The 26,437-nt window shown below is 35.9% G+C and overlaps 1 protein-coding gene across 4 annotated transcripts in view; it reads right to left on the bottom strand.

The window, feature by feature from the left end:
- Window positions 1–26,437, bottom strand: part of LYST (lysosomal trafficking regulator) — a 248,382-nt gene that overhangs the window by 2,342 nt on the left and 219,603 nt on the right. For all 4 annotated transcript variants that reach the window (XM_056816097.1, XM_056816099.1, XM_056816098.1 and 1 more), the window contains 6 exons: window positions 25,955–26,185; window positions 24,163–24,352; window positions 21,176–21,312; window positions 19,425–19,523; window positions 8,115–8,254; window positions 7,660–7,757 (listed from right to left, as the gene is read on the bottom strand). In XM_056816097.1, coding sequence (XP_056672075.1) covers window positions 7,660–7,757; window positions 8,115–8,254; window positions 19,425–19,523; window positions 21,176–21,312; window positions 24,163–24,352; window positions 25,955–26,185 — 895 coding nt within the window. The remainder of the gene's footprint in view (window positions 1–7,659; window positions 7,758–8,114; window positions 8,255–19,424; window positions 19,524–21,175; window positions 21,313–24,162; window positions 24,353–25,954; window positions 26,186–26,437) is intronic.

The raw sequence follows: 26,437 nt of genomic DNA, 5'->3' as shown, positions 1-26,437 counted from the left end.
CAATCAATATAAAAAAGTTATACTTTGGAGTAGAGTAATGAGGTAAATGAAGGATTGAAAATATGAATATAAATAAAAAATTAAAATTAAACAGAGGTACTTTTGAATTTGGATTATTTTTTACTAACAATTGAAAGCTAAAAATGTATAAGAACAATTTCTGTAAGCTTCTTGAGGGGAGGTTTTCACTTCTGTAACTGTATTTCTTGTACTTAGTAATGTGCTTTGTATAGAGTAAGCATTTAATAAATGCTTTCAAAATTCATTCATTCATTCATTCATTCATTCATGGAAAGATTTTTTAAAATGGGAACAAAAGTAGGAGTTAGATTAGTATGAATGAAGGGTAGACAATCAGGTATTTATCTTTACTTCACCTTTCCTTTAACTAGTTCTCAAATGACCTGAACTACATATACATCATCTCCCATTTCTTCACTAGGCTTCTGGACATATGCCCCAGGGGCTAAAATACTGCCAGGCTTCTCCTAGTTGGTCCAGAATACAGCAGGATCCTACTGGAACACATTTCTTGTTCATGCTTGTCAAGAACAGTTGGTCAGAGGAGCTTAGTTCTCAGAAGCTCATGGCATAACTACCATTATGCTTCCACATAAGAAAGGAAAGAAGAAAGCAAACATTTCTATAATGCCTATTATGTGCCAGACCCTGTGATAAGTATTTCTTATAAGCATTATCTCATTTGATCATAGGTAACCTTTATATAGAGCTTTCAGGTTTGTAAAACACTTTACAAATATATTATCTCATTTGATCTTTATAACAAGCCTTATAGGTAGGTGCAATTATTCCCATTTGATAGATGAGGAAACAGAGGTAGATAAAGATTAAGTGACTTTTCCAGGGTCACGGATTCTAAGAGATGGGGATTTGAGGCTACATTTGAACTCAGGTCTGACTGACTCCAGATCCATTTCTCTAACCATCGTGCCACTCAACTGCCTAAAACACAGCAACAATGGCAGACTGAGCAGTTAAGTGCAGTTACTGTGCCGGAACTCTAGAAGGGCAACTTTGCCCTTTCATTTATCTGCCTTCATCCCTGGATCTCATGGATACTGTCTGATTCAGTACTCAAACGTTACCTTACTCCTTATGCCCTGTGATACCAAACAGAACTGATTTCCAAATTTATTATCCCAACCAGATCCTGATGGCTGTTATCTACCTATCCCCAGAAACTTAAGCCTCCCTTCTCAAAATATTAATTGCTTAGCTCATAGACTTCCTTTCTCCCTGAATCCCTGCCCTCATTCTAGGGATTTTTTAGCTTGTATGCTGCTGTTCCTTTTATTATGCCAATTTAACAGTTCTTTAACTACTGAGTGCCTATGACCCATTTTGTTTCCTCCATTACCTCTGGAATGGCCATACCCTTGATCTTGCCATCACCCACAACTGTTCCATTTCCACATTCAAGAACTCCAAATTTCCTTTATCCACCCGTAATCTTATCTTCCCATCTCTCTTTATGTCTTGCTTCTCCAAAATCTACTATTCATCCTTAATATGACCTCTCATTACTCCATCCTTCAGAATTATCCCAGACCATCAACCTGGTTCTGGTTCATTTCTTCACATATTGAACCCATTGACGGTCTTGGTAATTTCTTTATCTACAGCATCTCTTGTGTATCCTTTTCCTCTTGATTAAGACAGCCACTGCCCTAGTTTAGGATCTCCTTCTCTCTCAGCGAGGCTATTCCAAGGGCCTCTCCATTCCAATCCACACAACTTTCAAAGTGATTTTTCCTAATGTGCAGGTCTGATCATGTACTCCCTTCCTCCCTCCAGTCAATAAACCCCAGTGGTTTCTTATAATTTCCAAGATTAAATACAAACTTTTCTGTTTAGAACTTAGACTTCAGAACCAGACTCCTTTCAGTACCTAGTTTGCTCCCCAGGTCAGCTAAACTCTCCCACTTGTTCCTCGCATGTGAACATCTATCTCGTATCTCCAAGCGTTGGCCCTGGTAGTTCTCCATGCCTAGAATGCTTTCCCTCCTAACTCCCACCTCTTAGAATCTGATTTCCTTCATGTCTCAGCTCAAATGCCAAATGGAGGCCTGTTCTATCTCTTGTCTGCTGATGTCTTCCCCTCTAATAATACCTTCTGTTTACTCTGGTTTTATGTGGTAAGGTCTGATTTATGTATATGCTGTCTCCTCCCTAAGAAGGTGAGTCCTTTCAGGGCAGAGCCTAGGAAGAACAACTAAAAGTGGACGAGAGGGCTGAGATCCAAAAAGATACTAACTAGATGGTGTGGTGGATAGTAGAATCTTGAACCTGGAATTGTGAAGGCCTGTGTTCACACCCAACTTCTGATACTTACTTGTGGAATAATCCCAGACAAATCATTGAAACTATATGTGCTTCAGCTTCCTCAATTGCAAAATAGGATAACAGCACCCCCCCCCCCCCCATATTTGTAAAAGATAAATTTTAAAGCGCTAAATAAACGCTACCTATTATTATTGCTGTTAGGGTAAAGAATTGGGCTGAAATGAACAAGATAATGTTCATTAAAGATAAATGCAAAGATTTGTATTTGGGTACAAAAATTAACTTCACACTTAAAGGTGGGAAGGAATGGTTAGAGAGCAGTTGTTATGAAAAAGTGCTTTAACATTTACAGAACTGAAAACTCATGAGCCAGCAATATGTGGTAGCCAAAAAGAGCTAATGTGATCTTAGCTCCAAGAAGAAGAGCAGAACTTTGAGGAATGGGAGAGTGACAGTCCCTCTATATTCAGTCCTCATCATGTCTCACAGGGAGTTTTCAGTTCTGGGTGCCATAGTTTATGAAGGACATTGATAAGCTGGAAAATGATGAGAGGAAGGCAGCCAAGATGGTGAAGGGCTTTGAGTCCAACTCAACTGAGGACTGGTGGAAGGAACTAAAGATATTTAGCCTGGAGAAAAGATTCAGAGGGCACAGGATGGCTGTCTTCCTTTTAAGTTCTTGAAGGACTGTCATGTGTAAGGAGGGATTAGATTTGTTCTATTGGCGTTAGAGGTCAGAACCAGGAGCAATGACTGGAAGCTACAAAGAGGTCAATTCAGTCTTGGAAGTAAAAAAAAAATCTTAACCATAGTCATTCAAAAGTGGAAGGGCTGCATGAAGGTTCAGTCTTAGAAACCTTCAGGCAGAGGCTGGATGACCATTTGTATGTTATGTTACAGCGGGCCTTTTGTAGGTACTTCATCTTTTATAATTTTCGAATTCTGATTCTGTACATCTATAAAAATACATATGCATATGAAGAAATTCAAGATCCAAAGCAGGGTAATACAATGGAGGACAGCTGGGCAAAGAACAATGTTGGCAGGAAAAGAGAAGATGATATATCATCACTGTAACACACTGCTTGTATTGGAAAAAAGAAGTAATTGAAGAGTTCAGGAAATAGATCAATCAACCCAACAGAGCTATAATACAGTTATATATAGATATCTAATCTGCTAGATCTCTCTCTCTCTGCCCAATGAGCAATTAATAAGATTTTATCTTGACTTTAATGATAATTACATTCTTCAAAAAAGGAGAGGAAACAAGGAGGGGAGCAGCTCTTCTCACTAACAAAGATGAACTGGTTATTGACGTAGAAATGATGGGTACGTGCAAAGCTAGGCAAACAAGGATGAGAAAAACCATGATACAGTAGAAAGAACATTGGCCTCAAGCCAGAGGATCTGGGTTCAAATTACAGTTGAGTGACCGTGGAAAAGTCATTTAACCTCTGTGGGTCCCAGTTTTCTCATCAATAAGATGAGGGAATGGACTCAGTAGCCTTTGAGTTTCTTCATTGCTCTAGATATGACCCAATGATGAATACAAAAGTATGATGTAAGAATAGGGTTAGAACTAACAATTAGAACTAACCAAAAATGGAATGAGCTACTTGGGGGCATTCCTCTTCAATGGAGGTTTTTAAGTGAAAGCTAGAAGACAACTTGTAGATGCTGTATAGGGAATGCTAGGTCAATGGTGTGGATTAAACTAGATGGTCTCAAGGGTCCTTTTCATCTGTGATATGTGTTGAATCTGAAATACAGTAGGGCTCAGTCAACTTGTGGGTATGGCCACTGGTCATAATATTGTTGAGGACCTTCAAATGGAATTCTTAAATTTGATCCAAGACTTTCTGGAGCAGGCTGGGATTTCATGGTCACTTGGAATAAACGTGTAAATTTGAAGTATGCCATTTCCAAATTATACTAGAAATTATAATAATTTTAAAAAATAGTATCTAATCAATCAATGTTTGGAAGACTCATGTTGTTCCTACATGTTCTTATTCAGAGATACTCTAGTATTCAGAGGTACCTAGTAACTTTAGCTGCAATAAAACAAATTATGGAATCCATCTGCATGGGGTATAAAAGTCGAAGCATATACTACAATATGATCCATAGCCTATACTGGTTACAAATCTGCTTTTGATTACAACAGTGATTCAGCTCTTACAGATCAGTGAAAGGTGGGCATTCTTAAGACAGTCAATTCTGACTGTTGCTTTAAGGCAATTACAATGAACTGCAGAATCTCTTTTAATGATTAAATTATTTTGCTTTTAAGATTACAGGTCAGGTCTAATTTGCTCTGATTATACCAAGTATAATCAATCAATCAATAAACATTTATTAAGCTCCTACTGTGTGCCAGTCATAGTGCTATGCACAGGGATTACAAAAGGAGGCAAAAGATGTTTCTACCCCAAGGAATTTATAATTGGATGGGAAAGACAATATACAAACAAATATATACAAAGCAAGCTACATACAGGATAAAAGGAAATAATTAACAGAAGGTGCTAGAATTAAGGAGGGGAAAGCTTCCATTAAAAAAAAAAAGGGCAGATTGGCAGTACCGAGCAGAGAATGGAAGCATTCAGGCATGAGGGACAGCCAGAAAAAATGCCTGGAGTCTAGAGATGGAGTATTTTGCTCATGAAAGTCAGGAGACTAGTGTCCCTGGATCAAAGAGTATGTTTAGGGAAGTAAAGTTTAAGTGGACTGGAAAGGTCTGCCTTGAAACCAATATAAAGGGTATCAATTCTAAGAAGTAAAGATTTTTTAAAGGGGGATGGTGATGGCTATGTGTTTCTGGAGCCAGGCCTGGAAATAGGAGATGTGAGTTCAAATCTGGCCTCAGACAACTCCTAGCTGTGTGGCCCTGGGCAAGTTACTTAACCCCAAATGACTAGTCCTTATCGCTCTTCTATCTAGGAATTGATATTTAGTATTGATTCTAAGAGAAAGTAAAGGTTAAAAAAAAAACTGGAGAGGTAGAAGGGGCCTGGGTTATGAAGGGCTTTGAATGCCAAAGTGAGCATTTTATTTTTGATTCTGGAGGCAATAAGTAGTCACTCTAGCTTTCTGAATAGGGGGTGACATGCTCAGACTTGTGCTTTAGGAAAATCACTTTGGAGGCTGAATGGGGGATGGATGGGAGAGGGTAAAGACTCGAGGCAGACAGACCCACCGGGAAGTTATTCCAATACTGTAGACAAGAGGTGCTGAGGGCCTGCTTCAGAGTAGTGGCGGTGTCAAAGGTGAAACCCACAGGCTGAACATAGTGGATGGAACATAGTAGGCCAGACTAAGTCTGAGGGACTAGAAAGATAATGTTTACTTCTACAGGAATAGGAAGGTAGGAGGTAGGGAATAATTTTGGGGAAAAGATGAGTTGTTTTAAGACATCTACTGGACATCTAGTTTGAGATTTCTGAAAGGCAGCTGGAAATAGGAGATTGGAACTCGGCAGAAAGGTTAGGGTAGGAAGAAAAGGTAGATTTGAAGCTCATCAATCAGCACAGAGATTAATTATTAATAAAGTTAATTAAGTAATTAAAATAATCAGAGTTAATGAGATCACTATGTGAAATAAAATAGAGGAAGAAGGGAAGAAGGTCCAGGACAGAGTTTTGAGGGGCTTCTATGGTCAGAGGACAGGGTCTGAAGGATGATCCAGCAAAGACAAGTTGGATGGGTAAAAGGATGGAGAAATACAGAGAAGATGTCGAGAGAGAAGAATAACAAGGAGGAGGTGAAAAATAGTGGAAAAGGCTGCAGAGAGGTCAAGGAGAATGAAGATTGAGAAAAAATCACTGGATCTGGTAACTAAAAGATCATTAGTAACTTTGGTGAAAGCAGTTTCAGTGGAATGCTAAGGGTGGAACCTGGACTATAAGGGGTTAAGAAGAGAGTGAATAAGGAGGTGAACACATTTTAATAATAAATCATGAGTATTTTAGGGACCCAGGGCCAGTCTTCTTAGAGGGCTAAAAATGTCTATTTCTTTTCTTTCCAGCTCTCAGAAAGCCTGGGCAGATGACAAAAATTATTCTGGTGATGGAATGCTTTGGGCTTTTCTACTATTGTATTTCAGTGATATCACCTTAGTAATAACAAATGCTTTTTGCAATTTCTTTTATATATGCAAAGAGGCCCATAAATTTTTTATTAGTGATGCTTTCTTAATGGGGAGAAAATTTCTACATACATATAACTCTTATAATACTATGGATCACCTAGGGACACCTGAATACTCTAATGGTGAGTTGGTAATTATAAAGGAGTAATTTGTTTTCTATCCCCAAATGTATAATGGTTACAATATCACAGATAATAAATCATTCCTGGTAGCAGCAAAGTAATTAACTTCACAAAATCCAGATCTCTCAGGACCATTCCAAACTTTCACAGGAGCGAGACTCTAGAGTTCTATAAACCACTGGATCAGCTTTCTACTAGTTCTAAGTGTCACACAGCTAAAGTACAAATCAATAAATAACAATTAGAAATTACTCATTTATAGTCCCATTCCCAAAGCCAAGTGTTTCTTTAAGGGGTAGTTGTCTTTTGGTGATTAAGAATCATTGCATTACTTGGAGTTATATAGACTTAGAGCTCAATATAACCTTTGTAGGGTATCTACTTCAAGCTTCTCATTTACATTAATTTAAAAAAATCTACTAGACACTATTTTTTCTCAATTGGTAAGGCACAGAGACTAACCAAGGTCATTAAAGAATTAAAAAAATAACAATTTAGAAGAACAGATGAGGAAAAAATAATCAAGAAATTTAGATGATTATATAAAAACTAATTTACTCATATCACACCTATTTAAGTAAAATCTTGTGCTCAACATGAAGGAATTAAGTTTTTAGAACAAAGACAACTTTGCATTTATTCATATTTTATTTATTTTAGTTAAGATTTCAATCTTTGCTTGTGGTTGCACCTTAGGTTCAATAGACAAATACTGAATTTTTTATATACAGAGAGAAATAATTAAGAAGACTGCAGATAAAAGCCATTAAAAATTTTTTTTTAATATAAACATCTACCTTCCACCTTAGAGTCAATTCTGTGTATTGGTTCCAAGGCAGAAGAGTGGTAAGGACTAGGCAATGGGGGTTAAGTGACTTGCCCAGGGTCACACAGCTAGGAAATGTCTGAGACCAGATTTGAACCTAGGACCTCCCATCTCTGGGCCTGACTCTCAGTCCCCTGAACTACCCAGCTGCCTCCAAAGCCATGTTTTCTGAAGATCAACAGCACAAAGCTAGCCATGACTTTTAAAAGGTACTTTTTTTGTTCATAAGGCTTTGATTTTGGTGCAGTACTTACCTGAATCACAAACAGTAGCAATATCACCTGTAGTTTCACTAGCAGAGACAGCTGTTACTGGGCTCTTATGTCCAGCCAGACTTTGTACATAGCACAACCTGAGAAATTAAAAAATTTTTTTATTATAATTCATCCTCAATTTGCAGACATTCCATGTATAAAGCTAACAAACTACAAACTCTTGAGGGTAGGTATTATTTATTGATTTCTTTATTCCTTGTGCCAAGGATAGTACTTTATACATAGTAGGCACTAAACATATATTTGGTGAGTTGAACTGTAAGCATATTTTTTTTCCCAGATGAGGTTAGCATGCATTTCATGCCTACAGTTCTAGAAAATGCAGGATTCATCTCAAGAAATAATGAAAAAGGAAAACACCATTTAATCTGATACAAAAACACAAAAGATATTCAAATGAATGCTTGTCTTTAAACTGGAGAAATTGTGAGTACCTGTTCAAATCCCATATGATGCAGGTTCCATCTTTGCTTACACTTATCATTATACTGTATGGTTTACAAACAAATAAGCTGGTTATCTCTTCTGTATGGCCATAGAGATGTATCTGAGACTCCATTTCTATTTCTGATGGCTGAAATAAAATTAAATGTGGAACATGCTAATAATAACCATAACAAAAACTTGCCATAGAGATTATCTCAAAAATAAGAGAATGACCCCAAACATCCTAATAATAATCATTAACAGCAGGCAGTATCATCAAATCAAATCCTTGTTAGCTTGTCTGGAGAGATTTTTTTGAATAAAGCAAAACATAGATGATTTGCATTGGTTGCAAAGAGTAACCTGGCCTTTTTCAATCTGTTATGCACTAAGAGCTGCACTATCTGGAATACCCTTGGTGATTTGCAGTGAGGTGGTGGGGATAAGGAGAGGTGAAAGGAAAGAATTCAGAGGTGTTTAATAATTTAACTGTGTATTCTGACAGGTAGTTAGATCATACCCTTTACAGTCTAGACCCCTCCAAAAAATATAGCTTTATATTCTATCTTGTGTTTTACTGTTTCTACTTGCTTAGATTGATATAGACATGACCTTTCCATATCCAAAAGGAGAAAGCAGAAAAAGCCAAGATGTGATAATAAATCTGAAATGTGCCAAACTAGTGGCACTATTGTTTCTCTCAAGAATTTTATTATTTTTTAGACTTTTGGTATATTTTGTTTAGACATGATGGTACAAAATATAGAAGGAATATGTTTAATTTTAAAGCACATTATTAAAAAGTAGAAAAGGTAATTTTTCATCAAGGTTAATATGTCTAGAGACTTTAGTAAATGGTACACATATATGCACATGTATTTAGGAATAATATAATTTCAATGGGAGTACTTAAGAGTTTAAAATATTTTTCAGAAATAAAAAATCTTTCTAGAATAAATAACTATGTCTTTTCTTTATTACTTAACATTACACATATTAAACTAATCTAACAAGTCAGTGATTGGTTGTTGTCCTTTGTACTTGGAGAGGACCAAAATGACATCATGGGTGATGTTTTGATTCAAGCAAAGTTGCACAAAGTCTTTGGTCTCACTCTCTCTTCTAGTCATCAAAGGACAATGGCATGATGTCTAACCAAGCTCATATTGCTTCCACTGCCTTCATGGCAGTTTGAAACAAATTGTTCTCATCTGCTCGTTCCACTGGGAGAAGTATTTATCTGCCTGGGGTAGACACTCCCTAATTCAACCTGGCTTAGCCCACCTGGTTATCTCAACCATGTTTAATGCAACTGCTAGGATGCAGGCTAAAGCTGCTGGTTTTTTTTTTTTTTTAATTCTTACCTTCTGTCTTAGAATCAATAGTAAGTATCAGCTCCAAGGCAGAGGAGCAGTAAGGGCTAGGCAACTGGGGTTGTGACTTGTGCAGAGTCACACAACTGGGAAGTGCCTGAGGTCACATTTGAATCCAGGACCCACTGTCTCCAGGCTTGGCCACCCAGCTGCTCTTCATGCTATAGCTTCTTGGAGCCAAAGGTGGTAGGTAAGTGGATACCAAAGGAGAAAAGCTGAAAAGAGTTCAGCAAGCCTTTGCACCAGAGATACTAGTCTTCCCTGAATACCTTGTATATCCCAACATAAGTCACAGAGTATATGGTGTAATGGATGAAGGCCTGAAGGGGCATCCACAAGACTTAATACTAGTTTGGCCACAAACTGCTCTGGGACAATGAGTGTAATGCACCTAATTAAGCCTAAATGTCCTCTTAAAATGTGGAGGCTGGACAAAATGATTTTTAAGATCTTTCTGAGACCTGACAGTCTGTGATTCTAAAATGACTAAAAGCAAGGGAAAAAGGTTTCTATTTTTTGTATGCTATCAGAGTTCTTTGATCAAATAAGAAAAACATTTCATCTATATTATCTAAAGAATAAAAGTCCTATCTCCTTCATTCTTAAATCAATATCTTCAAAGGATGAAATTTTGAAGATCTGGCAAAAAACAAACAAACCACTTTTGACTACCTAAATAATACAAATATGGCTTTGAAAAATCTCGTGTTTGGGAACTATCTCCATCAAAATTTAATGACAATGGAATGTGCAAGTTGGTGCATTTAATAGTGTAATGGTATAGTCAAATGTTTTTAAAATCAAATTCTTTTAAAAAGTCTGCCCCAAAGTGGATAATGTTAGAGATCCCACACACAATTCTTTATATAGTAGTTTACTTAGATGAGAGAAAATGTTTATTTTACAATCGTGTGTGTGTGTATGTGTGTTTATGTGGGGGAAGTAAAACCTTCTTTAGACTGGTCTAAAATCTATTTTCTTTATTTACTTTTTTAAAAATTCACTGTTACAGAAAAAAATGAATTGGCATATTACATTTTTGTAAGGAGAAATTAGCAAAAATAATAAACCTATTAACCAACTAAAAATAATTAAATAAAACTAAACTGGCAGTGACCTCAGGTGATAGGAGATCTGATAAATTAAACACATAATTTTGAGTATTCTAAAAGATGAGACAAAAATGCATATGCTGAAAAAATCTTGAAAACGTGCAAAGCTTTTTTTTAGTTTAATGAAATTGGAAAAAATGGCTAAAATTGGCCTTTTAGAGATGTACTATAAAAATGGAAAAGAACAAATATACCAGTTTTCAGAAAAGGGAAGAAGAGTTCTGTACACCACAGCCCAGTGAGCTGAATTTTGATTCATGGGAAAATTCCAGAATGAATCATTAAAAAAATGGTTAGTTAACATCTGGACAGAGAAGTATTGATCACCAAAAGCCAGCCTGGCTTCAAGAGAACTAGTCTTGCTGGATTAACCTTATTTCTTCTTTTGATAGGCTTTTTAAGCTAGTAGATGAAGGGAATTCTGTGGATATAATTTACCTAGACACCAGCAAAGCTTTTGATATTATTATTGGTGGATAAAAGGGAAAGATTAGACAGAACTGATCAGACAGCCAGACTCAAAAAATTAAGGGTTCAAAAATCAATATGGCAAGAGTGGAGTAGCTCAGGGATTTGTGCTTGGCCTTCAGTTGGTTAACATTTTAATGTTTTGGATATAGATATAGATGACATACTCATCAGATTTACAGAAGATACAAAGATGGGAGGGACATTGTGAATTTTAGATGTACTTCTTCACCCTGATTAGTTTTCTTCACTTTACTCATTCACAGTCTTTAGAATTTTAGCAACCAGGAATGTATACACCCCCACTTAAGGATTAAGTGTGTGTGTGGGAAGGTCTATGACCTGCGTGTGCTAGAAAGTGACAAATCAGAAACAACTGACTGACCCCCTGTGCTGTCCAAAGCCAAGTTTAAGCCACCATTGGTACATGTGAGAAACAGGAAGTGATGTAAAGAACTGCCTTTATATTTTGTGTCACTTCCTGGGAGGACTTGGCTGTGGATCTTGACTGTGGAGGAGCTAGATCGTGATACCTCAGATTGCTTCCTTTAGACTGTCATGTTGTGAGTGCAAGGCCTTCTCCCCTTTCCTTGGCTTTTCTGGAGGCATCAGGCTCCAAGGAGGCCCCTCATCTTGGAGGAGGCCTCGTGGCTGGAAGAAAAGCTAGATTTAATCTTCTGTGCCTCCCCTCACCCCCTTCCCTGGGGCCTCTGAACTCCTGCCTGGTATCTCTCTTTTTCCTCTCTTTCTTTCTTCCTTAATATCTTCACTATATTGTAAATAAACCACCATAAAATTTCATTCTGACTTGAGTATTTCATTGGGATTTAGAATTTAAATCCCTGGTGACCAACTAAAATATATTCAGTCCAAACATAAGTTTACTCCTTACATTAGCTAACACAGGAGATAAAAGAATAAAAATATAAACAGATCTTTGCAGGCTAGAACATTTAGCTAATTAAAGATGAAATTCAAGAAAAATCAATGTAATGTTTTATACCTGAGTACCAAAAAAAAAATCAACTTCACAAGTAAAAAATGTGAAGGCACGGTTTACGTGACAGTTCTTAAAAAGATTTGGAATACATGTATGACCTAGATTGAATTGCTTGCCAGCTCTGGGAAAGGGAACGGAAGAAGGGAGAGAGACAATCTGGATCACACAACTTTGGAAAGCTTATGTGGAAATTTGTGATTACATGTAATCGGCAATACATAAATAAACAAATTTTAAAAAGTCTGGGAATTTTAATGAACTAAAATAAAAGTTCCATCAGTTAGCAATGTGATGTGACAGCCAAATAGCTAATGTGATCTTGGCACCATTAAGAGGAGCATAGCTTCTAGGAATAGGTGGGCGATGGTCTGTCTCACTATACTCTGACCCTGTCATATCTGATAGGGGGTACTGTGTTCATTTCCAGGTACTATGTTTTTGGAAGGACATTGATGAGCTAAAGAATATACAGAGGGCAACTGAAATGGTAAAGGACCTTGAATCCATGTCACATGAGAACTGGCTGAAGGAACTGGACATGTTTAGCCTGAAGACTCAGCAAGCAGGTTTCTGAAGGATTGTCATATATATAAGAGGGATCAGATCTGTTCTGTTTGGCTTTAGAGGCTGGAACCAGGAACCATGGTTGGAAGCTGCTAGGAGGGCAGTTTCAAGCTTGAGATCAGAAAAATACAGTCCAAAAGAGGAATGGGTTGCTTAGAGGAGAGTGGATTCTCTGGCTTTTGGGATCCTTCAAACAGTGAATAGCTCATTACTTTTTGGGCTTTTTATACTGGGAATTCCTTTCACATATGGTTTGTACTAGATGGTTTTCTCTTTCCACGCTCAAATTTTGTGATTCTTAGGAAAATGGCCACATTTCCTCAAAAATCATACAACATAAAATGAGACATGGATAAGTGAAAAGAAAACAGTTAACTCAGGTATAATAGGGGATATGGAATGAACCTGTGATTTCACTAGCATAGGAAACTTGTGCATGAGAAGTTACTAAGTGAAACTCTTATATTTAAATCTCATAGAATAATCTATTGAAAAATCATATGCAATTAGGATTTTAAAAGATAACAATTATGGTTAAGATGATACATTGGGGAAAAAAAACTAAGTGATAATTTTGAACATTAATATCAAGGCTACTCAATCTATACTTACCAAAAGAGAAATATAAAGCTTAGTATTTCAGTACAAATAGAAATTTCTTTTTCCATGTAAAATGCATTTCTTAACATAGGTGTAGAAAGATATATTTTATTTTTTTACAAAGCTAAAGGTGAATTATGGTGAAAAAGTAGAACCTTTAGCATTTGATGATTAGAAACAAAAAGACTTTTGACAGAAATCCCTCAGGATGTTAATCTAGACTAACACATAATATAATCTTTGCAGGAGACTTCTAGAATTACTGTTTACATAGAAGATATGATTTCCATTTTCCTTTTAATGCATGTCATGATGAAAACATGATGGATTGGTAAAGTTAGTATTTTACTTTATGATATTTTTACCAATTTTATGCTTAGAGCACACAAGCTATTCATAAGTAGAACAGTACAGTGCTATAGGAATTTCCATTCAGTAATGATTGAATGAATAAAAAATCATTTATTAAGGGCTTAACTTTCTGTGTACAAAGCTGGAGTTACAAATGAAGAATAATATAGCCCCTTGATTCTCCAGGAACACTTTTATTATTAGGGAGAAAAAACACAGGTTTTGGCTACAAGTCAGATGGGAAAGGCCCCATGGTTCTTATGACGTGACAAAGCGGATTTTTTGATGTCATTTCCACTGATACAATCTTAACTGACATCTGGGTTTGAACTATTTGACAGTTTCAGATATTTGGATGGTTTCTTTTCTGGGTCTTCAGTAGCTGTGGTGGCACTGCCCAAAGAAGCAAGACCTGGTCAGATCTCCATAAGGATTTTTCCCTGGGATGATGGCTGCTATGGGCTGAGTTGGAAACAGATCTGCAAGTCTGGGGGGGTGTTGCCACTCCTGGGGTTCTTAGGTATATCTAAAGTTCACTCATGTTGGTGACAGTAAGGGAGGTAACCATGATGATTATTCTCAATATTAGCTGTAGGGCTGGAGCTGGAAGCAGAGCTGGTGATCTGGAGGAAGGCTTTTGGGTTCAAGATTCTGGGTTACCTTTCATCAGTCTGAGGGGAGGTGATCTGACTTGACTGATTCTTGCCTGTCTCTCTCTTTAAACAGATTTCTCTGCCTTTTGTATTCTTCATAAGTTATAAGTAATCACAGAGAACCAGATGGCACTGTATTTCTGGCTATCCTCTCTAGAACTGGTGGCCCCTCCCCTAATCTCTCCAGTGTCCCTAGTCCTAAAGGTGTTGTTTTAATGCTCATGGGTCTCCACCTCTGCTTCCAGGCCCCCCCTTACCCCCCCTTTGAAATGCACACTAACACAATCTTTTATCAAATGCAGATTGCAATGCCAGCTGTCCTCAGCCCCCTCCTCCCCCCAGTGGTGGGTTCCTCTCAGAACTGCCACCAAAGCAGAGTGCCACAGCTCCATTTCCCACCAGCTTCACTTCAGTCCTCCCATTTCCAAGGTCCCCCCTTGAGGCTTTTCCCTCTGATTGGAGGGGATGATACCTCCATTTAAAGAGGATGGCCAAAGTAGTCACCTCCTCTTTGTTCACTAGGCTTCTCTCTTCTAGATTTCTCTATCATGTCTCTCTCCCAACTCTTCTCAGTTTTCTTTCGTGTAGTCTTCCTCATTAGAACGTAAGAGCCTTGAGAGCTGGGGTTGTCTTTGTATTAATGTTCTCATCACTGAGCACATTTTCAAGAAGAATATTATGATACTGTCAAATGTTTTGCTAAAATGTGAGTAACTTCTATCTATAGCATTCTTGTGATTTACCAGTTGTCACTCTTTCTCTGAAGGCAGTGAGTTTAAACTGCTTTGTCCTATTCTAAATGAAGCCATGTTATTTCTTTGTAATCACCAGTTTTAAAAAATTATTATTAACCTTCCCTTTAATAAAAATGGGATGCAGTTTTGTGAGAAATTGAAGTCATTTCTTGGCTTATATTTTGCAGACTCCATTCTTCATTCTTTTTTGAATACTAGAATATTTGTCCTGCTCCAGTGCTATAGTTTCTCTCATAGTCTACACATTCTTTCAAAGATCACTAATGGAAGTTCAGCAATCATTATTGCAAGTTTTTTTCCAAGTCCTGAGAAGTGTAACAGGTAGCTAGGTTCTCTTTTTATATTCTTCCCCTACCTAGGTACTACCTCCACCATAATAATTTTTGTTCTTTTCTTTACAAGGCTAAGATTACTCTCTTCAGCAGAGAAAATAAAAGTAAAATACAGGTTAAGTAGTCTTGTCTTGTTTTTGTGATCTATTTTCATCATCATCATCCCATTCATATCTGGCAGTAATGAACTCTCTTTTTTTGGTCCTTCCGTTTTCTCCAACCCTTCCCCCTTTTGCTATTTGTTTTTCTTAGTTTTCCTTAACAGTCATAATCCAATTTGAATTTTTAGCACTCCTGCCATGATTCTTATTCAATCACACCATGCTTCTCAATTTAACCTTTGTCACTTGTACTTATTCTACTTTCTTTCTATTCCTTACATTTTTTCTCTATACAAATTTTAAACCTCTTACTTGGTCAGTGAATTTCCCGTGCATCTACAATGGAAAAGTTGTCCTTTTCTTTTTCACCAGAATTGCTTTTTTTTGTGTTTTCAGAAATTACATTCTTGAAAATTTTCCTTATCTACTGGGATGATTTCCAATTTAAAATTAAAATTTCCAACATAATATCCATGTTGGAAAAGTCTGGCTTTCCTCAAATATCTTTTCTCTCTCTCTGTCTCTGTCTCTGTCTCTCTGTCTGTCTCTGTCTGTCTCTCATTTGCTTCTGCATCTGCTATCTATAATACTTTTTTCTCTCTTCTTTTGGTTCTTATATTTCCTCACATAAATATATCTTCTGAACAGACAATGCAGTATGACCCTCCCATCCTTCTTTAAGTATCTTTTCCTTTTGAGTAGCCTTTACTCATCAAGAGCCTATTCCAGGCATATGTTTCAGTGATACCTACAAGGTAAAATTTGTCTCTCTCTGTTAAGCTCTCCAATTTTAGCTTGTTACTCATACTTTATGCTATTTATGTATAGTCATGCAAAGCGCGAGTTTTGTTGCTATCTTGAATTTTATCTCTTGTGAACTTCTGGGCATCTGCATTTCTTTCTATGTAGGATCCAAATATGGTGGAACATGGCCAGCTTGGCACCAAGATGTCACTGGCATGTCAAAATCCCAGGGTCTGAGCTGAGCTGGGAGATGGGCAAGCCTGTAGGAGATCAGGGCCCTAAAATGCAGGTGTTCCTGGGGAGATAACCACTTATATTACTCAACCTGGTTCCCAAAGTGATTGCCTTTTTATTGTAGTCATTGTCCCTGTTGACCTGCTATCACTGTGACAGGTGGCATCTCCCAATAAAAATATCAACAGGTGATATTTATAGTTTTTTATGGAGAGGAGACAGAAATTTGGACTTGTGATTTCATAGGGATGGGGAACCAGAAGCATGGAAATTCACTTCACTGATTAACAACAGACCAGTAATGTATAACTGACAATCTTAAGAGTTTGCTGGAGCAGAGAGAGGTTAAACAGCTTGCCCAAAGCCACACAACTGATGTAGGTCAGAGGCAGCACTTGAATCTTTGTCTTCCCAACTCTAGAGTCAGTTTTTTTGGCTCTTTCACCTCATACAAGGTCTTAATGCTTATCATCTTTACAAGAGGAGGTAAGGCAATACAAGTATTATGTCCATTTTACAGAGGAGGAAATTGAGGCCAAAATTAAGGAATTTGATAGAGACCACAAAGCTAATGTCAAAGGTGGGACTCAAAACAAGTATTTCACTTCAAGTATGGTACTTTTTCCAGAATAAGATGTCTTATCTGACTCAGCTACCCTGTGAACTGTGGCTCATGCAAGCTGACTCTGGTGCCTCTTCTCCCAAAGTTATGGCAATTGGAAAGTTATGGCAATAAAAGATGCCACATAAGTACCACCAGATGTTTTCTTTCCCCTATCACCACTATCACCCTGACGTGCTTGGAGTGACAACATCATAGGAGAAATTCAGAGCTTCTTGTCCATAGAAACATCCCTTTACCTGCCAGGTCTAATACTGACTCCACTAAAAAAGTTTCCTCTTATACACTGTTATAGACTCAGTGTTTTGGGAAGAACCTTAAAGATAACTGTCTTGTTCAACCTTCCATTGGATGTAGGAATTTTTCTTTATAGTGGCTACAAGTAGCTGTCTGGGAAAGCCATCGTTTGGTTATGGCGTAACTAGAAGCTGTGTTATTTTATGTTATGTGTGGCCAAACAGCAATGGAGTGTGTATGGGGTACATATAGGAGACGGGATGGAGGTAGAATTGATGGGACTCAGCAATAGCTTGTATGGGGGGATGAGAGAGAGAGGAGATGGGACAATACCTATGCTGTGAGCCCAGATGCCTGGGGGGATGGTGATATCCTTGACAAGAAGAGGGAAGTGAGGAAGAGAAGAGAGTTTGGGGGAGAAAGTAACCTCAAAGACAACCTACATTCCTTCCTGCCCTCTATCCTCACATAACCAATGACTCATCAATCCACATAGACATCAAAACAATCTTCCCAAAGCACAGATCTAACTGTGACACTCTCATCCTGAAAAAACCCTCAGTTGTTTTCTATGGCTTCCAGCATACAATATGCTTTTTCTTAAATCGGCATTTAAGGCCCTCTCCACTCCAGATCCTCCCTATTTTTTTATTGTTATTTCACATTTTTCCTCTTTATTCACTTCGTACTTCAGGCAGATGGTATTCTAGCTCTTCCTGTTGATCACCCTATCTCCTACCTCACCCCTAGAGCCCCATCTTCACCTTTCTTAATCTTTAATTACATTGGGGCAATCTTCCAGCTAGTGCTACCCTCCTCCTTCCTCAAACTGCCTCCTCATAGTACCTGTGTCCATCTCCCTCCCCTTGACCAGGAAAGCAGATATTCTGTGAAAGTAGGAACTGTTTCATTTTTGTGAAACCTCCACATACACACACAAGCATGTACTACTAGCACATAGGATGGGCCAGGAACTTAACACCTGAACTGAACTGAAAACTCTAATAGGGTCTAAAAGGAAGTGGAATATAAACATATGTTTGCACATGTGCATGTATAGGAATAGGAGGGAAGGGACCTTCATCCAGGCCATTTTTGCCTTGTTGCAACTATACCTTCCAAATCAGATCATCAGAGGCCATGCTTTGAGGAATCTAAACCACTGTTTTCTGACCTCCTTGGGAGCATAAAAAGTTTCAGCTTCTTCCTGGCTATTTTCTGCTCTGTTACTGAACATACCCTCCCTCCACTTTCTGTTTCTCTGAAAACGGCAATTAAATCAACACTACCATTGTCTCCACAAAGGGCAAGTAAACTTGTCCTGGCCACCTTCCCCTTTACATGTTGTCTTTCCTATTAAAATGTAAGTTCTTTAGTCCAGGAAGTACCTCTCTATTTGTATTTGTATCCTCACACTTAGCACAGTACTTGATGTAGGCCATCTACATGAACTGGTGTAGGTCACCAGGGGAAAATAAAGCATTAAATATTGAACTCTAGTTATTGACAATTGACAGTTTTTAGAACTAAATTAAATTCATTTATCTAATCATTCCTTCATGCAATGAAGACATAAACCATCATAAACAATCATTGAGAAGGGAGAAATTATTTGGTTAAGAATCTGTTTACACTGAATAAAAGTATAACAATTATGATAATTCATGAAAAGTTGGTAGAAAATAGATTAAGGGGATATAGTAGGAAAAGAGACAGAGGGTATAACATTACCAGTGTCAAGAAGGTATGTCATCATTAGTTTTTAGAACTCAAAAACAAGGGGATATAGTAGGAAAAGAGACAGAGGGTATGACATTACCAGTGTCAAGAAGGTATGTCATCATTAGTTTTTAGAACTAAATTAAATTCATTTATCTAATCATTCCTTCATTTAATGAAGACATAAAACAAGAGCTAATTCAAAAGATGTTTCTCTATTAAAAGCAACTTTTTATACTTCTCTTTATAAATGGTAATAATCTCACAATCAAAATCCAGAGTTATTTTCTTTACATTTTAAAGAAGCTAGTTTGAGAACTTTTCATACTAAACACTTATACCTCCCTTCTCAGAGTTATATACCAAATAAGCCACAATGAACAAAATACTTCTCTTCTTATTAATGATAAAGTAAAGACCAATTAATTTGGCTTAATAAACAAATATACATACCGTATTGCTTGTGAATTTATTCATGTAGACTGTGATGACACCACATTTGCTCCCAGTAAATAGCTGGCAACTGTCTGGTACCCAAGCACAACTAGTTACCTTAAAAAAGAATAAATAAGAAAATATTATTTTAAAACCATAATTTCCCATCATTCGATTATTTTCCCTCTCAACTGTGTTTTTACAGTTGTGTGTCTTTCAAATACTTGAATTTAGTAAAATGATGTTAATTGATAACAAATATATGCTCATATAATAAAAAGCAAACCATTTTAGTTGCAAAACAAGTTGCTGCCAGTTAGATCAGAGGATTATAGATTTCACTTTCACAAAGCTTTTTCTTGTTCCTTTCTCCATTCTTTCCCTCCCTTTCTTAATGTACTTCTCTGAACCCCCCCCCCCCCCAGTTTAAATATAGCTGTTGGCTGTTATCTCTCCTATAAGAATGTGAGCTCTTTGAGGGCAAAGATATATTCTTGCCTTTCTTTGTATCTTTGTATCTCAGTACATAGCCCAGGGCCTAACATATAATAAGTACTTATTAAGTGTTTTCTGACATTCCTCTACATTTTTTGTATACATGTAGTAAATCTTTTAAACAAAATAGTTATGATCCAGTGGGCATGTGGTTAAACTGTCCTATGGAAACTGAGAGAATTGAATCTTGTAATAAATGGATCTTAATATTAAACAACATTGCCATATAGTTGTAATAATTGAAAAGTGTGTCAAAAATGCATCCTTTTTGAAAGAGTATCTCCAAGTTACTATAAATAATAGTTCCAAAGAATTAATAAGTGGTACCAGAGGAGAAAGAAAGTTAGAAGAATAGCTTTAAGGGAGAAGCGCTAAAATTTCTTTTTCTCTTAACTATGGAAATTTTTAAAAAAAGTTATTTTGATGTCTCTAAAGAGCCAGTAGTGAAACAAGCAATAGTAGGTGCATAACTATTTTATATGGTCAGAAGTACATTATGTCAGCTGACAACATGCTATCATCAGGAGATTTATTACTGCAGGAAAACAGAATGAGGTAAATTCCAAGGGAAGAAAAGTATTTATTCATTATATTCTTGTTTTTGAAGGGAAGAACATTGGGAATTAAATATTAGTTCCCCCCTCCCCCCATAACCAACATGACAGAGATGAAGACGGTAATCTCAGAGAAAATTTAGGATATAATAACAAAGATTTTTTAAGAACTTATTTTTTCAAAGTCCTAAAATGAATAACGATAGATTGAATATTCATGAGGAGATAGGAAGTTTTGCATTTTGCATATCCTAGAACTCAGAAAAATGGGATAGGAAGTGACCAAAATAAACATTGCAGGCTCCCCCCACCCCCCACCCCCGTTTATGGTTTATTTATAAGTGGAGATTAATGCATAAATTGACATAGGACACTTGAGAAAAACAAAGTATTATATACTGAACTATAGTTACTAACAAATAATATTGTCACCATCACAAGCATTCATTAATAAGAGACTAATTATCTGGTTAAGAACTTGTGGCACTACTGATATTAAATAAAAGCATAACAATTATGATAATTTAAGAAAAATTGGCAGAAAATATACATAAGGGATATAGTGAGAATGAAGACAAAGGGAATGACATCACCAATGTTAAGGAGGAATATCAGTTTTTAGAAATAGATAAAATAAAATTAGTAATCACCGCTCCCAATGAGTTATTTTAAAAGCATTAAATGAAAAAATTAAAACATAGTTCATTAAGCAGTTTTTACTTGGTGCTGTTGAGAACTCTGTATGAAGTTCACTGGAGGCTCGCTTTGTTTGCTCTTCAATCTTAAAATGTTATCTGCATACCCCCAGCTCAAAATGGCAGACCACTGAATGTCAGTACTGTTCATGCTCCTCACACCTTAAACACAGATAACACACATATCAAACTTATCATTGTTTATTTGATTTAGAAGCCATGATAATTGGCATATACAAGGGCTAAAGATAAAATACCCTAGCACAATAATGACAAGCTTAAGATAATGAATTAAAGCAGATGAAAGTATTTATGTTGGATCATGCCAAATCCTGTAGAATTTAGTCAAGAATTTGGTTTAGAACTACAAAGTTTTCTTACCCAAGAAACAGTGATATGATTTTTAACACAAGTTTTTATATGGGCAATAGTAATTGATATATGATTTTCACAGTAACTCTATCAGTCTTTGGGTATTCACTTATATTTGTCTTTAATATGAAACAGATAATGTACTTAAAAAAGCTTTCCACAATTGCCTTCCTGAATAGCAGATTCAGCTGAGGAAAAGTATAAGGACAAAAATCAATGCTATAAGGAAGAAATTTCTACTTTGGGAAGGGATAACTTAATACTCTCAGCTACAAAGATCTATTTTTCTTTTACCACAAAAATAAAAAATAATGATACTTCTTAATTTATAATTGCTAACAAAAAGAACCGAACAAACCCCAAGCACTATCCTTTTATGTGGGTTTGGGGATGAAAATTTAAAAACACTGGTTTTTCCTTTTTGGTGCAAATTTCATCAGGTAATCTTTGACTTTATAATGATAAATGTAATTTAATGCAACACACTGTATACAAAACTAGTCCTAAAAAACTCTTTGAATGGTGAATTAGGGAAAAATGAAAAAGCACAATCAATAAATATATGATACATTGTTGAGTGCAATTCAAAGACTGATTATTAATGGATTCCTAAAGCATGACACCTAACAAATATATCTATAAAATATTTTTAGCTTCCAATTTCAGTATAAATAAGAAGTATAGTATTTTCAAAAGGGTTAACTTCTACCTTTTCATAAGTTGTATTACTCTATAATTAACTTCCTATAATTAATGGCAAAATACTTAGGCATAAATTTGATTTAAGAGTAAGACCTATGTTATTGATTTAAGTATCAATACTATGACTAAATGAAACATCAACACAAAACAGAAAAAAATACGAAGAATAAAAAATGAAACAGATTGAACTAACATTTACATTTTCTTTTAACTACTGACGATATTCCTATTGGCCACATCATTACATGAGAATGCTGACAAAATCACAGAAGCTTAAGGCTAGCAGTGACTTCTTGAAGCTACTTGTCCATGTTTTGCATATCTATATAAGTCATTATGTATAGATATGTTATTCCTAGAGTTTACTAGAGAAGGACAGGTCCCATCACCTCTTGATAATTCATTTTAGTTTCTCAAAGTCTTCAAGTGGATAAGTAGTAGTTTTGCACAAGTGAAACTGTTTAGTGGAAAATATTTCACTTAAATATAAAATATATTTAGTTTTTCATTATCTAATTAGCATGGAGAATACTTAAAATGCTACCACTTTCAGTGAATTATGAGTACAGGAATTCACAAGTCATGCTTTTTAGTACAGTCAAATTGTTTTTAGAATGAGAGACAAATATAAAGTGAAAAAAACCTCTTTTTATTCCTTAGGATCTATTCTTTTCATTAATGACTCTCTCCTCTTTGACTTAATCTCAAGATATTAGATCTATTGTGTGTGTTAAAACAGGGGTAAGGATGGTCGGCTAAAAACATTGTTTCTGATAAAATGACAAGATCTTTATTCTGGTAAATGTAACTATTAAGAATCAGACTGCAACCAACTGCAATCAAACAGCAACATGAACAGGGAAACTGTAAAAATAAATGGCGAGTTATAAAAATAAAACATTTATTGAAATATATAAGGATAACAAGGATTTCTAATTCTAAGGGATTCTAAAATCACCCAAATAAACTCTGCATGGAATCACTTCTCCTGTGTTTCACAGGCTACACTAATCCTCCCTGATCTGACTAACCCAAATTTATACTGTCTAAATAAAAACTACCACTATTAATCCTTGTAATTCTTAACTTCGCCTTCAAATCATAAAACAGCAAAGGCTAGCTGGTTGAGTCTCAACAAGAATCAAGACCAGGGTTTTCTTTGGTCTTCTTCTCAGAGTTAAATCAATCTATAAAAACTGCAATAGATAATCAATAGTGTTTCCCAAGTTGGGAAAGGAAACCACTAAGCTCCTTCAGATCTTTCCCTCAGACAGAGAGAAAGGCAAAGATGTTACCTCCTCTAGCCCTGAGAGAAAGGCTCTGAGTCTGTGTGTCAGCCAGCTGCCAGAGACCAACTCCCAACTGCCAGAGAGAGTAATTGACACAGAAAAACGGTTATAACTGTCACATCTGAAATGAACATGCTCTCTCAGCTCTGCTTCAAACTCCAGTTCTTTCTCAAGTCAGCACTCTACTTTTTATCTCTAAACTAATAAAACAATACTTATTTTTTTTTGAGGTTTTAAAATCCATTTAATGAATGATATATTATTCTTGCACACAAAATTACAATAACCTGAAAAATCACAGTAGAATGGGAAAACCAACCCAGCCAAGATATCTGGCAAATGAATCATGACAACCAGATCATGTGCTTTGCAATACTTATTTTTTAATATCATCCTTACAAAACATACCACTGAATATAAAAAATGAAACAAAGACTAGACTAGCATTTACATTTTCTATATTATTTCTATATTACATTTCCAAATGATTGTTGATGTTTTCTATTCCTATTGCACATTAAATAACTATAAAGTTGAACAGTTTACCAAAAATTTGGATAAAAAGAATAAAAGCATGTTTATGCTATAAGAATTTAGATCTCTTGAAAAATTATGCCAAGAACAACTTTTCCAGGTTGTTTGTTTTTACCTTGCTCTTTGCTGTATATCATCAGAAGGCAGAACTTTTGGGACAAACCACAGATGGCTTTGGTGGGCAGAGCCTGAAGGGAACCAAATCTCTCTCCATGTGGCTGGCTGAAGCAGACAACAGGCATAGGAGCACTTGGGGAACCTACATATTCACCCCATTTTAAGCCTTTTATCCATGATAAAGGACTCTAGAAACCAGGAAAAGGAGAAATGGAAGAATAAATATATAAAAAAAGAAAATTTCCCATTGGTTTAAAAACTAAAATATGATATAGCACAATTGAGATTCTTGAGGGAAGGGACTATATTATACTTCTTTGCATTGCACATAGCGTAGTGTCTTGCATGTAATACATAATGAAACAAATGTCTATTATTTTATAACTATTGATTTGTATTTTCTAGTAGTTTAGGGCTAGGTAAGAAGAAAAGTTTAGGTCTTATTGATCATTATCTTTGTGCCTAGTATTGCACTAGGCACCACGGGACAAAATAAACCTACAGTAACTGCTTGTTGGGGGATAGTCAGATGAAATAATTATGCAGCAAAATGATATGCAACACACTAATGTGCCAAACTGCAGTACAGAAAAATGGATCTAGTAAATTGATAGTTGTGTAGAATACAGATTAAATATAGCAGGGGTTAGAAAAAAGTGTTTAATGTGGGCTAAAATTATCGGGGAAGTATTCATGGAGAATATGAAATTTAAACAAGAACTTGAAAAATTAGGATTTAGCTAGGCGGAGAGGAGAGTGGAGGATTTTTGAGGCAAAAGGAATATCATTAAAGTACAGAAACATATCTGAACAGACAACAGAACAGAGAGAAGAAAAAAATTATTAGCCCCCAAGAAAAAGAAGATGATGCTAAGAATCAAGATTGGTGACTCTTCTCTGCGTCTACACTTTTTGTTCTTTTCCCCCTCAGTTTTACCCCTAAATTTCAGAGCATATACATACATATAAATACACAAAAATATATATACATATATGTATATATGTATGCATATACATATATACATACACATAAACAAACATATATTTATACATACATATAAATATATAAACATATACACACATATATGTATGCATATACATATATACATACATATAAATATAAGCATATATTTATATGTATGTATATGTATATATAGTCATATAACCTCCAGATTTTCAGAGAAGACACTATATACATCTCCTTAATAAAAATGGTGAGGTGTTGAGCAATTTTTCAGCTATCTACAAAAGAACTGTTCTTGCCATCTTCAGTGAAAAGTATATTATTTTCAAAATGAATTAGAATTAAGAATTATTAAACTAGACCCTATATGAAGCTCTCGTGAATTTTGGGGAATGGACACACATACTTTTGGGTTATTTGGAGGGGGTGGTCAGTATAGGTCTAAATGAAATTCTAGTGATTTTTAGTGATCATTAAACTATTTTCAGGAAATATATAGGTGGTTAAGACCCAGATATTTTACAACCAAGTTCTTTAGGTGCAAAGTATTATTTACATATTTCTATAACATATTAAAAGAATTCTTAAAAATGTTACATTTTGTTACATTTGGAAAAATATAGTTATAATATAATCATTCCTTATCACTTATAATTTTTTTTTGGTAGAATTCTTCAACAATTTTTTGCAAAGCCTAGCATTTTGACTGCTACAACTCTATATTCTAAAGCAGCAGAACTATTTGGTAGACTTTAGTTGTTCAAGGCTAACTCAACACTTGTAAAATGGATTAGGGATTTCTACATTAAAACAAAAAAAAGCATACTGGGTAGACAACTTCTTTGACAGGTTCCCGAGTTTCTCTGAAAGCAAGCTGTACAAACAACCCCACAGCAGTAGGGAGTTCTCCTTCAATGCTAAGTTTGGATCCAGGTCTGCTTGTATGTGCTGTGTGGAATAATTGGCGTGGGGTCTGACCATAGGTTTTTATCATAGTTTCTAGTGCTCTTCTCTGAACTGGATCCTCAACTGCCGACACATCCATTCCAAAATATGTCTGAAGAGGAAAAAAGAGACAAGTAGAACATGAAACAAAACCGAATTGAAAAAAATTGACATTAAATTTTCAACTTAGGTTCATTTTTTAGGTGGCAGTTTAATCTTTAACTATTTATGATCCAAAATTAAAGTACTTTTAAACATTTCATTGATCACTGGTTAGCTCGACAAAAATCAGAAATGATAATCCTGGTGGATGGATATTATGTGTGATGTTGGGATTAAAGTATTTTTTAAGGGGGCAGCTAGG

The sequence above is a fragment of the Monodelphis domestica genome, chromosome 2 (assembly GCF_027887165.1).
Source record: "Monodelphis domestica isolate mMonDom1 chromosome 2, mMonDom1.pri, whole genome shotgun sequence".
In the NCBI taxonomy this organism is placed as follows: domain Eukaryota; kingdom Metazoa; phylum Chordata; class Mammalia; order Didelphimorphia; family Didelphidae; genus Monodelphis; species Monodelphis domestica.
The sequence above is the reverse complement of the archived record's forward strand: the minus strand, read 5'-3'. Positions and strand labels throughout refer to the sequence as shown.